Raw genomic sequence first — 12571 nt, 5'->3', positions numbered from 1 at the left:
ACCGTCACCATGACCACCACAGTCATCACCATCACCGTCACCATGACCACCACAGTCATCACCATCACTGCCACCATGACCACCAGTCATTGCCATCACTGTCACCATAGTCATTGCCATCACCACCACTACTTCCTCCATCAGTTCTCATTTCATCTTTGTTACATCACCAAGACTACCACCATCACTGCCATCATTGCTAACCTCATCATTGCCACCGCCACCAATGCTACCATCACTGTCACCACTGTCATTGCTGCTACCATCTCACCACCATTGCTACCATCACTGTCACCATCCCATCACCACTGTCACCTCCATTCTTGTACACACACCCCCTAGAGCAACAACTTATCAAGGGCATACTTGTTCACCCCTGGTGGCATTGAATGCTTCCTTCTTCATACCTGTCCCCTGAGAAAACTGAGTTTCTTACACCTAAGTGGGCTCCCCCGAGCAGGCAGCACATGGGTTTGTTGAGCTAGGGCTTCCCAGTATTATAACCAGCTTTGTGGCCCTTAATTCTAGGACTATCTGGCTTCCCCTATTCAATGCCCTTTTGTCTTGGGCCAGATCTGAGGCATCACACAGTGGATTTAGTGCCTGGATCTGGTCTCCATGGTGGGATGAGGTCTTGAAAGACTTGAATTCATGTCCCCATGAGACCATAGACAACACAGGCAGTGTACTCTGCCCACACACCCTCCTGTCCTTTGTCTCTGTCTCCATCCATCAAAAGCCCATGGCAAAGTGGAAATAGCAACACTGTGAATGTGTGGTTTACACATATGTGGACCAGGAGAGTCAGACCAGCAGTAGCCCATGTAAGGGCTGTGTGATTGATAGCTTGAGTTTCGGCACAAAAGAAAATTCTTAAACCAGGCTTTAAAAACTCAAGTCTGGGCAGAGAAAATGGCATAAGGCCAGTGTATCTTGGTACGGAGCTGTAGTGTAAAGGATGCCCTTGGAGGTGCCAGACCTATGCCAGGGCCAGACTCCCTGAGTTACTGCATGTGTTCAGGCACTTGCCCATTGGTGTGTGGACACCAGGGTCATCTCTTGGTCAAGAGTCATGGGGCAGGGAGCTGGGCCTCTACTGAGCTGGCTGCTGTGGGAGACGTGCGGTCCCTGTTGGGAGCCCTGCTCTGTAACTTCCATGCTTAGGCCTGGTGTGTACCAGCAACCCCCAAAACCCTGCAGAGCTCCCAACTGACAAGGCCTTGAGGCCTGCTAGGGTGCTACCAAACCACCTCAGAACCTGCAACCCTGGAGGCTCTGGCGGTATGAGAGGAGGATATTTAATCCTTCTGTCCAGACCTACCTCCTCAGTCTTTCCCTGCAGCTGTCTGCCTGGCATGTGTTGGGAGATCTGAGAGATAAATGTGTCACATATACACATCCATCCCTCCCTCGACCCACTCTCTTTCCTTCTCAGCTCCCGAAACAAGTGCAGCCATCCATTGGCCATCAGGGGCCCTGGGCATGACCACCCTCAGCCCATGGGCCTCTGTTTCTTGAGAAGAGAGGGCGGTAAGAGTGATTCTGGGGCACACAGGGGGAAAGTGAGCCTGCCCCACCTCAGACCATGGGACTGACAGATTCAGTCAGACTGCAGCCTGTTATCTAGTGGATAATTCTAGGCAGGGTCTCATGGGACACACAGAGGTAGCTGAAAATATAAACAAATTCCATGCAGGGGCAGCCTAGCTCTTCGTCAGAAGATGCTACAAGGTAGAGAATGCTAAGTCCTGCGTGCCCAATGGCCTGGACATCTGTCGGGCTGTTGGAGGGAGGGAGAGCTGAGAGGTGGCCCTAGGAAGGCTCTTCCTGTTCCCATTCAGCCTGTTGCTCAAGGGCAGCCAGAGGGCATGAGGTAACCATGGTAACAGCACCAGAGCCAGGCTTCCCTGGCTGTGCAGCCTGGAGGCCACCAGGACAGGCCAAAGCCCCTGGGCCCCCACCCAGCCCAGGGTCCTGAAGCAGCCCTGATTCACAGACAGCTAAATATAGTGCTGCTTAGCAGGAGCTGCCAAGAGTAAAGGGGGATGAGATCATCGCTTCTAAATCCGGCAGGAAGTGAGAGGCGGAGTTGGCCCCGAACGCCTTCTCACTCAGCTACTGCACACACACTCATGCAAACACACTCACATGCACCACGCGCGCGCGCACACACACACACACACACACACACACACACACACACACACAGGCCTGTATCTCCAAAACATGCCCAGTCACACTCAGAAAACAGACATGCATGTACACTCATGGTCTTTACACAAAGCATCTCTGTGCTTGCTCTGTGCTCCACACATGCGTGCACATGCATCCTTCCGCCCACACTTATAAACATGCATGCTCACACCAGCTAGCTGTGCCCCCAACCCAGCATGGCAGGCCTCAGAAAGGAGGAAGGTGAATGGCTGCTCTCGGTGGTCTTCCCTCCACTGCCCCAACTGACCAGCTTTCTGCATGAAGGACATCCTCAGCATGTCAGACTCAGACTATGGGTAAAAACCTATGCATAGCCAGATCAGCGCTGGCTAGGCTGGATATGGCTGGGAACGAGGTAACCCCCTGCAGAGGTGCACTCAAGGAGTGTCCTGATGTGGGCACAAGCCTGCTCCTGAATCTGAGGAGGCTGTGGGCCCCATGCAGGGAGTAAAAGAAGGTAAGGGTCCTTGGATCTGGCACTTACAGATCGAAGACCAGGTAGTGGAAGCCCTCTTCAGAGATGCTGTCGTGGAGGCGTACTGCAGGGACAGAGAAGTCATGAGGAGTGGGAGGCAGCCCAGGATATTCCCTACTGCCTACCCAGTACCAGTGCTACAAGCCTGGGGAAGGGGACTCCTCTCTGTGGCCTACAGGGTCTCCCCCAAGATAAGAAAGCTGCCTGGGCCTGAGGGAAGATATGAGCTGGCTTGAGGTGCTGCATGCTGAGCCTGAGGGAGCACCACAGAGCCCCGAGGGAGCACTATAGAGCCATGGAGCTCCAGGCAGCACCTTGCCCTTCCGCTGGCCCCTTTCTGCTCTCCTATTTCCCCTACTAAGGGGAAACACGGCAAAGGCTCACTGCTGAGCCCCTAACAGGAGCCACGTCCTCACGGGAGAGGTTTCTGCAGGAAACAAACCTATTTTCCATTCTGGACTGTCCTCAGCAGGACAGGGCCTCCACTGAGAAGGATCACCAAGTGAGGTATCTTTCAGAGGCTCAGACCTTGACTTCTGCCTCCTTTTGACCAGTGGGATTGCAGAGTCTCCCTCTCTCTGGCCCCATTACCACGCCAGTTGCTGAACTTGTATTCAGTCCTGCCTGGGCTTGGCTGGACTGGAGCTGATGGGTTCTGAGGAATGATGGTGATGGTGGGAGGGAGCTGCCAGGTTTCGGCTTGGGGCTGCACTCTTGCACCAAGCAGTAAGGATTTTCTAGGAATGAGTCACTCTGGGCTCTGCTCTCCCACATGCCGATCCTGCCCTTTGCTAGAACAGCAGTGCATGACAGGGCTGCTCTGAGCACCTTGCTCACCAACCACCCCTCTGGGTTGCAGAAAAGGGAGCTGCAGCGGAGAGGTTGCCAACCAGCCGAGGGCACACAGCCCACAGGGAGGCTGTGGGAGCAGGGGTCTGGCTCCAGTGAGTGTGCTGTACTAGCCCCGGCCCTGGTGCTCTTGGGATCTTAAGTTCTTGCAGTATTCCACCACCCAAGACTGGGCCACGAGGCTGGAGAGTGAAGAACAGCCACCTTCTCCCTGGTCCCACAGGACTCCAGGACCTCAGGCAGAAAGAGCCCACACAATTCCTGCTCCTGGCACCCTCCCTTCTGCCCTAGTTTCTAGCTGGCTGCTGGCACCCTCCTTCCTAGCTCTAGTCTTCCCAGGCACCATCCTGATAGTATCGTTATGCCTAGGAACTCCGATCTGTCTGTCCTACGCCCCCACTTGGTTCCAGGCGCCTTAATTCCATGATGCATTTCACCTCATGTATACCTTTAGTACACCAGGCTCCAGGCCCTCCATAGAGATCCGAAACAAAAGGACACCTGCTGTGGCCACCAAAGTAGCCATGTGAATTGGGAGGGAAGCCCCACTTACCTGAGCCCAGTCTGTAGCTCTTTAATACGGAAGAACCCCCTGTTCGTAGGGAGCTGTGAACTGTGTTCCTATGTGAGACAGTCAGTGAGCCCTGAGCCATAGCCCCATGTCTGTCACTGTTGTCACTGTGGTATAACAAACACCAGATGACTGAGGCTCAGAGTCTGAGGCCACTTAGGGGCCTGGAGTGTTTTCGGAAGCCCATGGTAGTGGCCAAGAAGCAGCCACTATGGATGCAGGCCCTTACATTTCTCCTCTGTTTCCTGGCTTTAAGCTCAGTAGCATAGCTTCCCCGACTTTGTCCAACCCATCCTCTAGGACCCACATCCTGATTATCTCTCTGGGCTATCAGAGCCCCTTAGTGAGGACAAATCTGTTCTAGTTGGTCCCCTAGATTCTCTATTTCTACCTGGGCCTCCACTCTGTCTAGGCTGACCTGTGTCTCCCTAAGTCAAGATGAGTCCCTGCTGCCTGCTGGCAGCCTCCTTCTAGGACCTGCCAACAAAATCCCTGAGGCTGAGCCAGAGCACATTCTTCTGGCTCCTTCCTAGCTGGAAGTGGGGTGGGGGTGGCAATCAGGGTGGCCTTTCTGAGATGGTCCAGCTGTCTCCCCTCTGGGACATGCCACTTTGAGCAGAGAAGGGTCTCAGCAGTCCCAGGGGGACCTTCTTCTATCTGTCCTTGAAGACAGTGCTCCAAGAAGGGCTAGCTGGTCCTTGGAGTTACCCCATTGCCCCCAGAGTCTCCAGGAAAGACTGCTGGGGGCTGCCTGTCCTCAGCCACCTACCTAGAGACCGAAGAGACTTGGCTCATCTTGACCAACGAGGTGTGTCCCATCTCCTTTCTAAGACTCAGTTTCCTCCCGCAGAAGGAATTATGGGGCTTCTGTTTATGTGGAATTAAGGTAATAGGTATGTGGACACCATTTTTTAAAACAGGTTCTTATTTTAATGGCTTTAAAGAAACTTTAACCAGCACATTCAAGTTCACAGAAAAGGCTAAGGAAAACGTGACAGAATTGTGACAAAACCTATTTAAAAGACACAATGTAAATGGCACTTTATGGGCTGGTATGCAGAGGTGGTGACCTCTGTATAAGGTGGGTAGGCCCACCACAGCTTCTTGCCAGGCCAGCTAGGAGGGTCTGAGAGAAGTGGCGAGTGCCAGATCTCACCCAGAGTCAACCTACCCACCTGGGTCTCCCAGGGGAGAGGAATTCAGGGGCATGGCCGTGTCCCTCTTCCTGTTCTGCTGCGGAACTTCCTGCTGCTGGGGACCCCTTTCCTTCTGCTCATCAGGGCTCAAGGGCTCAGACTCCCAAGCCAAGCTAGGGTTGTAGCTTCTAAGAGCAAAGAAGTTTGGAGCAGCCACACATTAGAAGATTTGGGGGGGGGGGTCCTTTTGCTGCAGGTCAAGCATGTGATGTGAATAGTGGGCTAGCTCTCAGAAGTCCTGGCTGGAGCTTTTACAAGCAATCCAAGGCAACCTGGATTGCCTCTCCTGGCACAAAAAAAAAGGCAGGCATTTATAAACATGTGCTGAATAATGAATTCTGGAGCCTCCCTGGGGATGCTGCTGAGCTCAGGGACACATCCAGGTGAGGCATACACGGTCTGTGCTCAAGGATAAGGATCACACAGATGCTAACCGGATGGTCACAACCTAGTCTGGAAGCCCCTTCACCTGGGGACCCTGTATTGGGTGGCATGGGGTCCAAGAACACAGAGGTTCTTCTGTTCCTTCACCTTTTTCCAGACAACCCAGGGGAGTGAGTTAGGCCTTTTCCCAAGAGGGGCATCTAAGCAAAGTTTCTTGCTATTGCAAGTGACCCAAATCAGATCTCCCCTCTCTCCCTCTCCACTCCAAAGGCTGGACCACACCCAGGGGTGCTGCACCTAGCCAACACTCTCTTTCACTCTGAAGGAGACTGGTCTACCCTAGAGCAAACACTTGGCCAAACCCTGTCTAGATGCTAGGGAGCTGGCATCTGGGAGTTGAGGGGTTGATTTAATGGCTGGTCCTGGTAAGGTCATAAGCCTCACTCACAATGAGACAGCTCAGCAGGTAGAAACTAGACCCCCAGCCTCAGGTGCTCATCATGGTGGCTGCAAAATAACCCTACAGTGCATTTCCTCCATGGGAGCTGATTGCCCTGGCTATGGGCTTCAAATAGAGTATGTAGGACAGATACCATGCAAACTAGATCATCAGAAGGTGCATGGTTCATCAAAGGGTTAAATGGTTTGCATGTGAGCAAAGCTGCCCCCAGACATATACTCAGCAGACTGAAGGCAGGGACTCATACCTGTGTACCCCATCAGATCAGCAGCAGTCACAATGGCCAAGAGGAGGAAGTAGCCCCAAGTGTCCATCAAGAGATGGATGGACAAACAAAATATCATTCAGCCTTCAAAAGGAAGAAATTCTAGCTGGGTGTGGGGATGCATGCCTTTAATTTCAACACTTGGGAGGCAGAGGCAGATCTCTGAGGCCAGCCTGGTCTACAGAAAGAGTTTGTAGGATACATAGAGAAACCCTGTCTCAAGAAGAAGAAAGCAGAAGAAAGGGAGAAAGAAGGAAGAAGGTGATGGGGAAAGGGAAGAAGAAGAGAAGGAGAAAAATGAGGAGGAAGAAGAGGAGCAAGAGGAGGAGGAACAAGAGGAGGAGGAGCAAGAGGGGGAGGAGGAGGAAGAGGAGGAGGAAGAAGAGGAGGAAGAGGAAGAAGAGGAGACCCCAGAGCACAATACTCAATGAAATAAGCCAGTCATGGAAGGACAGACCATGCATGCCTCAGCTCCATTTCTATGAGGCTTTGAGATTGGTCAGTCACAGACACAGAGGCAAAATGTTGGGCCCAGGGACAGGGGGAGGAGAATGGGGAGTTGTTTAGCGAGGGTAGAGATGATGGGAAAGAGGAAAATGGTTTGTCTAAAAGCAGTGAGCCCACTGCACTGTTGATATAGTCAATGCCACAGAACTGTGAGTCTACACAGGAATATGTCACATATTTCTTTATCATAATTTTGAAAGGCAACACATTCTTCATTTTCTCTCTCTGTCTTTGTCTCCATGTTTCATACTGGTCTCTTTTTCTCTGTTTTGTCTCTGCATATTATGTTCGGAAGTGTCCCCCAAAGGCCCACATGTCAAAGGCTTGATTCCAGTACACATCACCATTGAGATGGATTATTTAAGAGGTGAGTTAGATCAGTGGGGACCCTTATCCTCTCTCCCTCTGCTCTCAGCTTCCGTGTGTGAGGTGAACAGGTCTCCTCCAACATTTGCTCCTACCAAAGGCCCAGAGCAACCAGGCCAGGAAATCATGGACTGTAACTTACTTTGCATGTGTGTGCATGGGTATGGACTTTATCCATATGTGTGTGCATGTTCACACTTGTGGGTGCAACATGCCGGGTGTCTTCCTCAATTACTCTCAGTCTTATTCATGAGTTCTCACTTGAACCCAGAGCACACTGCTTTAGACAACCAGCTTGCTCTGGGCATGGCCTGCCCCCTCCTCCTGAACACTGGGCTTGTAGGCTGGTGCCATGCTGGCTTGGCATTACATGAGTGCTGGGGATCTGATTCTCAGGCTCCTGTGATAGATAAGCACTGTACCCACTGAGCCACCTCCCCAGTTCCTGGACTGACATCTCTGTAACAATGAGCTAAGACATACTTCTCCTTACTTGTTGATTAACTCACAGCAATGGACACTTACGTTCTCTGTGTCTCTGTCTCTGTCAGTCTGCCTCTATCTCTGTCTCTCCCTCCCCTCTACCTTCTCCCTTCCCCCCTCTCTCTGTCTCTCTCTCTCTGTCATCACTGTCTTTAGAGGACCCTATTGCCATTTACAACGAAGCTTACATGGCTCTGGGGAGAAACTTATGGAGAGGAACTGAGATTGTAGAAGGAGCCATCTTGGAAATTAACTCCAAGGTTCCAGTCAAGCCCCGGATAGACATAGCCCAGGCTGTATTCGCCATTGCCCTAGGCAAGGCCAGTGCATTAGGCCTGCAGTCGGGGAGGTGTCTGGATAGCTCCAGAGGGGCCCTGTTCCTGGTGCTGCTTTGAAGCCTTTTTTAAATTATTAATTTAAAAAATTAAATCCTTTTTCAAATTATTTCTGAGCGCTTTGCCTGCAGGTATCTATGTATGCAAAGTATTTACCTGGTGCTCACAGAGGCCAGGGGGTATTGGAACCCCTCTGGAATTGGAGTTATTAGGTGGTTATGCACTGCTACATTGGTGTTGGAATCCAACTCAGGTTCTCTGCAGAGCAGCGAGTGCTTTTGAGCACTGAGCAATCCCTCCAGCCCTGATGTGAAATTCTTAATAACTTTTAAACAGGGACACACATCAGCACTTTGCAGAGGGTCCCACAAGTTCTGTAACGGCTTGCCAGCCATCTCAGTTACTCGAGAGAGCACAGACGACCCAGGCTGGTTGGCGAAGACTTTGAGGTTGTTTGTTCTGCAGCACAGATGGATACCATACTTGTGGAACCACTCTATGAGAAGGGGATATTTGTGTCCCCTTCCACCAGGAAAGTCTGCTCAGAGAGTCTGAGTGGGACTGGATTCAGGCATCTGAAAGGGAACTTTGTAGTTGATACTGCCTCCCCTAGGGGGAGTTTTTATTTTGTGAGTCATCTCATCTCATCCTACCAGGTCCCTGAGAGACAGGCAGAAGCATCCCCACTATCATGGGGAGAGAGGGGTCTCTCCCCTCCTCAGTCTGCCATAGGCTGCTTCTGGAGTGAACTCCCACCCAGAGCTACCTTCCCACCTGTCCCCCAGCACTTGCTAATGGTCCCAGGGTGGCCTGTGGATAGCTTTCTATGTAGAAGTGGGGCTGGGATGAGCGGAGCAAGGTCAGGCTAGAGATAACTCTAATAGTTCCCCCTCTCCTCAGAGAGCCCCTGGATCTTCAGAGAGGGTTCCACAGGAGCCTCATAGTCTCAGGTCCGTCTTTTGGAATGTTCTGGTTTTGGGTGGCAACCTGATTGAAATGAAGCTGCTGCAAGGACTTCTAATGGTCTCCTTCCCCTGAGTCCACACAGGAAGCCGGAGCCAAGCCACTGCTCAGAACCCACTGGGGACCACATCAGGCTACTGGGAGACATCTTACTGAAGAACTAAACAAAATAACCTAAAACATATCTGGGCATGCACTCACCCAAATAAGAGGCAGTTTATGACGACATAGGCGGAGGGAGCTACAGCTCTGGGGCACTGCCCAGTCAGGAGTAGGTAAGCAAGGGCTTAGAGGTACTGATAGAGCTGAATTGGGGTGCCATCTCCCATGATCTCCAAGAAGAGGTGCTGTGGTGAGGTGTCAGACTCTTGGTACTCAGCTACAGGCACCCAGTGGCGTGGCCTAGCAGTCCTATAGACACTGTTGAGATCCAGGTTCCCGGGCCTATCCAGACTTCCTAAGTCAGCTCTCCAGGGCAGGCCCAGGCACCTGCCTATCAAGAGGATAAGCCCTATGCTGGGTGCAGTGGCACACACTTTTAATCCCAGCACCTGGGAGACAGAGGCAGGTAGATCTCTATGAGTTCAAGGACAGTCTGGCCTACCCAGCAAGCTCAGGGCCAGCCAAGACTACACAGTGAGACACTGTCTTGAAAAACAAAGACAACGGTGGAGCTCTGAAACTAAGAGATTAGAATCCATCAACTGGTGGCTAAGATTCAGCCTTAGACATGAAGGAGATATCTCTCCCCATGCCGCTCTCAGTCTGGGTCAGTGGCCAGCCAAGGATCTCCAGCACTTGGGAGCAGGGCAGCAGCAGGAACACCCACATTTCCAAAGCAGATTAACCTTCCTTCTCTATCTCAGCTCCTGCTCTGGAAAGAGATGTAGAAGCCAGGCTCCCAATCCAGCCATTCCTCGCAGTCCCTGGGGATCCCTTTAAAACAGATTCCTGGACTGTATCCTGGCAAGACTGAAACTTCGGAGGGAAGAGTCCAGGAACGCCCTCCTAAATCCCAGTGCCTGGGAGGTCAGTCAGCCCTGAATCTGCCATCACACCCAAGGGATTTCCAGTTGCTCCACAGCATGGATAAGATCTGAGCTCCTAGACTCTTCCTCGGTTCTAGAGGGAGGAACAGGCACTCCTGTGGGTACGTGCATAGCAAGGGTCTTGTCATAGCTGCCATGGCTGCCAGGGAAGGACTGAGTGGCCAGGGACATCTGAGCCAACTTCCCAGGTCAGCACAACCTTGGTCGCTGCAGCTCCTTGAACATTTGTCTGGGCTTTTGGAAGGAGCCTGACTGGCAGAGCAGCTGTGCCTTCTGGGGACCAAGGCTTGGAAGGGGAGCCAGAATCCTGTGACTATTCTGTCTTGGCTCCCATCTATGCTAATGGGCAGATGGGGCTGACAGGCTTTTGTTGAATCCCCCACTTCCTACTGGCGGCCAGCAGTCCTGACTCCGGACACTCACAGCATGTGTGAAGCTTGGATAGCTCACTGGTCCCCAGTTCTGAGTTCTAAATATCTCTATAGGCATTCTCAGAACCACCCACTCTACTGTTCTCTGGGTGCTCACCAATGTTGGAATGCTTCAGCAGGCGGCAGATCCGAGCCTCTCTCTCCAGTTTCTGGTGATCTGTCAACAGAAAAGGGCAAGGTGTCACCTCGTGTCTGAGCAGCTGGGGACTCATGGCTGCCACATCAGGATAGGTCCCCCAGTGTATGTGGCAGCCATCAAACCATAGGCTATCCAGGGATGTTTTGATAAAAAGAGGTCTCTGGACCTCTGGAGCACACACCTGACTGGCTGTAAGGAAAAGGAAGACTGTGGGTACCTAGGGCCATAATCAGCTGGCACCTGGGACAGAGACAAACAGAAGGCAGCGAGAAGCATTAACTCTGGTCTGAGAGCTTCCAACAATGCAAAGAACGGGAAGTCTGTCAGTGACACACTGACTTAATTATTCTTCTAATTCCACTTCTGGGCAGCAGTGGAGTCTGTTCAACAACGTGTATCTGCCAGGTGGCAGCAAGTATGTGTCCTCAGAGGCCAGAGGTCACTGTTTCTCCTTGACACACTAGGCATGGGATCTGGCTCCAAGAGACCCAGCCATTGCACATTTGGACACTGAGGGGTTGGTTGGTAGTTCACTTGCTGAATACCCACCGTCTCCTGGAGGGCCAGCAGTCCCTATTGCTCCTCTGGCAGTCCTTCCCTAAGCCCCCATAGATGGAGCAGCAACAGACAAGGTAGAGCTTTTATATTCTTAAAAAAAAAGTGCCAGGAAGCTTTTAAAAGCTGATAGATATAGCAGTAGAATCCCTTACCCCCAAAAGCCCCTGTGTAGAATGGAGGGCTGCACCTGGTCACACCCACAGCCAGAGAAGAATGCAGGCCAGCAAGGAAGCGGCTTGCTTCTCTCACCCAGCTCTTGCTCTGTCTTCCCAACTAGTGCTGTTGATGTGCATGAGTGTGCAAGTGTGTGTGTGTGTGTGAGAGAGAGAGAGAGAGAGGTGTATGTGTGAGAGAGATATGTGTGTGTGTGTGAGAGAGAGATGTGTGTGTGTGTGAGAGAGATGTGTGTGTGTGAGAGAGATGTGTGTATGTGTGAGAGAGGTGTATGTGTGTGTGTGTGTGTGTGTGTGTGTGTGTGAGAGAGAGAGAGAGAGAGAGAGAGAGAGAGAGAGAGAGAGAGAGAGAGAGAGAAAGCAGGCTTTTCAGCACTAAGGACAGCAGCTGCCTCCCTGCCAAGACTGGGAGGGGCGTGGGACCAGGAGGGGGTGGAATCGGCATTTAGAACCCCTACCTCTTGCTGAGTGCTGAGCCCCTCCCAGAATGTCCAGCCCATAATGAATATGCCAATCTAAACCTCAGAGGGGTGCCTTCCTCACCAAGGGACCTCCCTAGGACCAACAGAAAAGGAAGGATGCAGGCACGAACCTGTTTAAAAAGGCAGTTTAGGTGTGTGCAAGTTTGGGTCTCTGGCCCACAGTGCTGGAGCAAACTGTCCACCTGCAGGAAGACAGGCCTGGCTGAGTCTTCTCTGTGGTCAGATGCCTGAGGTGGGCAGTATGGCCCAGGATACAGACCACTGTGGAAACACACTTGTACTTTATTCAAGGAGCTATGCGTACAACAGACATGTCCTTGGAACAAATTCAGGAGGCTCTCTTACCCCCCAGACTCAGGCCTTACCCCACTGTGTCACCAGAAGCCCTGGCCTCCCTACTCCTTCAAGGAGATCATCCACCCCAGCAAACACTGGGCTCCTCTTACAAAATACACTTGAGCCCCACTATGAGGTGCCAGCTGACCAAGCAGGTGCAGCTGGGGGTGAAGTGGGGGTGTTGGGGAGCATCCTGTGTGTCTCTCTCTGTTCAAAAGCTCAGAGACAGTCCCTAAGGCTCATCATGTGTTAGGAGTTCAAATGTGAGCCGGGCAGTGGTGGCACATGCCTTTAATCCCAGCACTTGGGAGGCAGAGGCAGGAGGATCTCTGAGT

At 52.1% G+C, this 12571-nt stretch overlaps 1 protein-coding gene across 11 annotated transcripts in view; it reads right to left on the bottom strand.

Moving 5' to 3' along the window:
• Positions 1 to 12571, bottom strand: part of Camk2b (calcium/calmodulin dependent protein kinase II beta) — a 93466-nt gene that overhangs the window by 29549 nt on the left and 51346 nt on the right. For all 11 annotated transcript variants that reach the window (XM_031339775.1, XM_031339772.1, XM_031339774.1 and 8 more), the window contains exons 3-4: positions 10646 to 10705; positions 2699 to 2753 (exon numbers count right to left, since the gene is read on the bottom strand). In XM_031339775.1, coding sequence (XP_031195635.1) covers positions 2699 to 2753; positions 10646 to 10705 — 115 coding nt within the window. The remainder of the gene's footprint in view (positions 1 to 2698; positions 2754 to 10645; positions 10706 to 12571) is intronic.

This window comes from Mastomys coucha, unplaced genomic scaffold (assembly GCF_008632895.1).
Source record: "Mastomys coucha isolate ucsf_1 unplaced genomic scaffold, UCSF_Mcou_1 pScaffold22, whole genome shotgun sequence".
NCBI lineage: Eukaryota > Metazoa > Chordata > Mammalia > Rodentia > Muridae > Mastomys > Mastomys coucha.
This window is presented reverse-complemented; position numbering and strand designations above follow the sequence as displayed.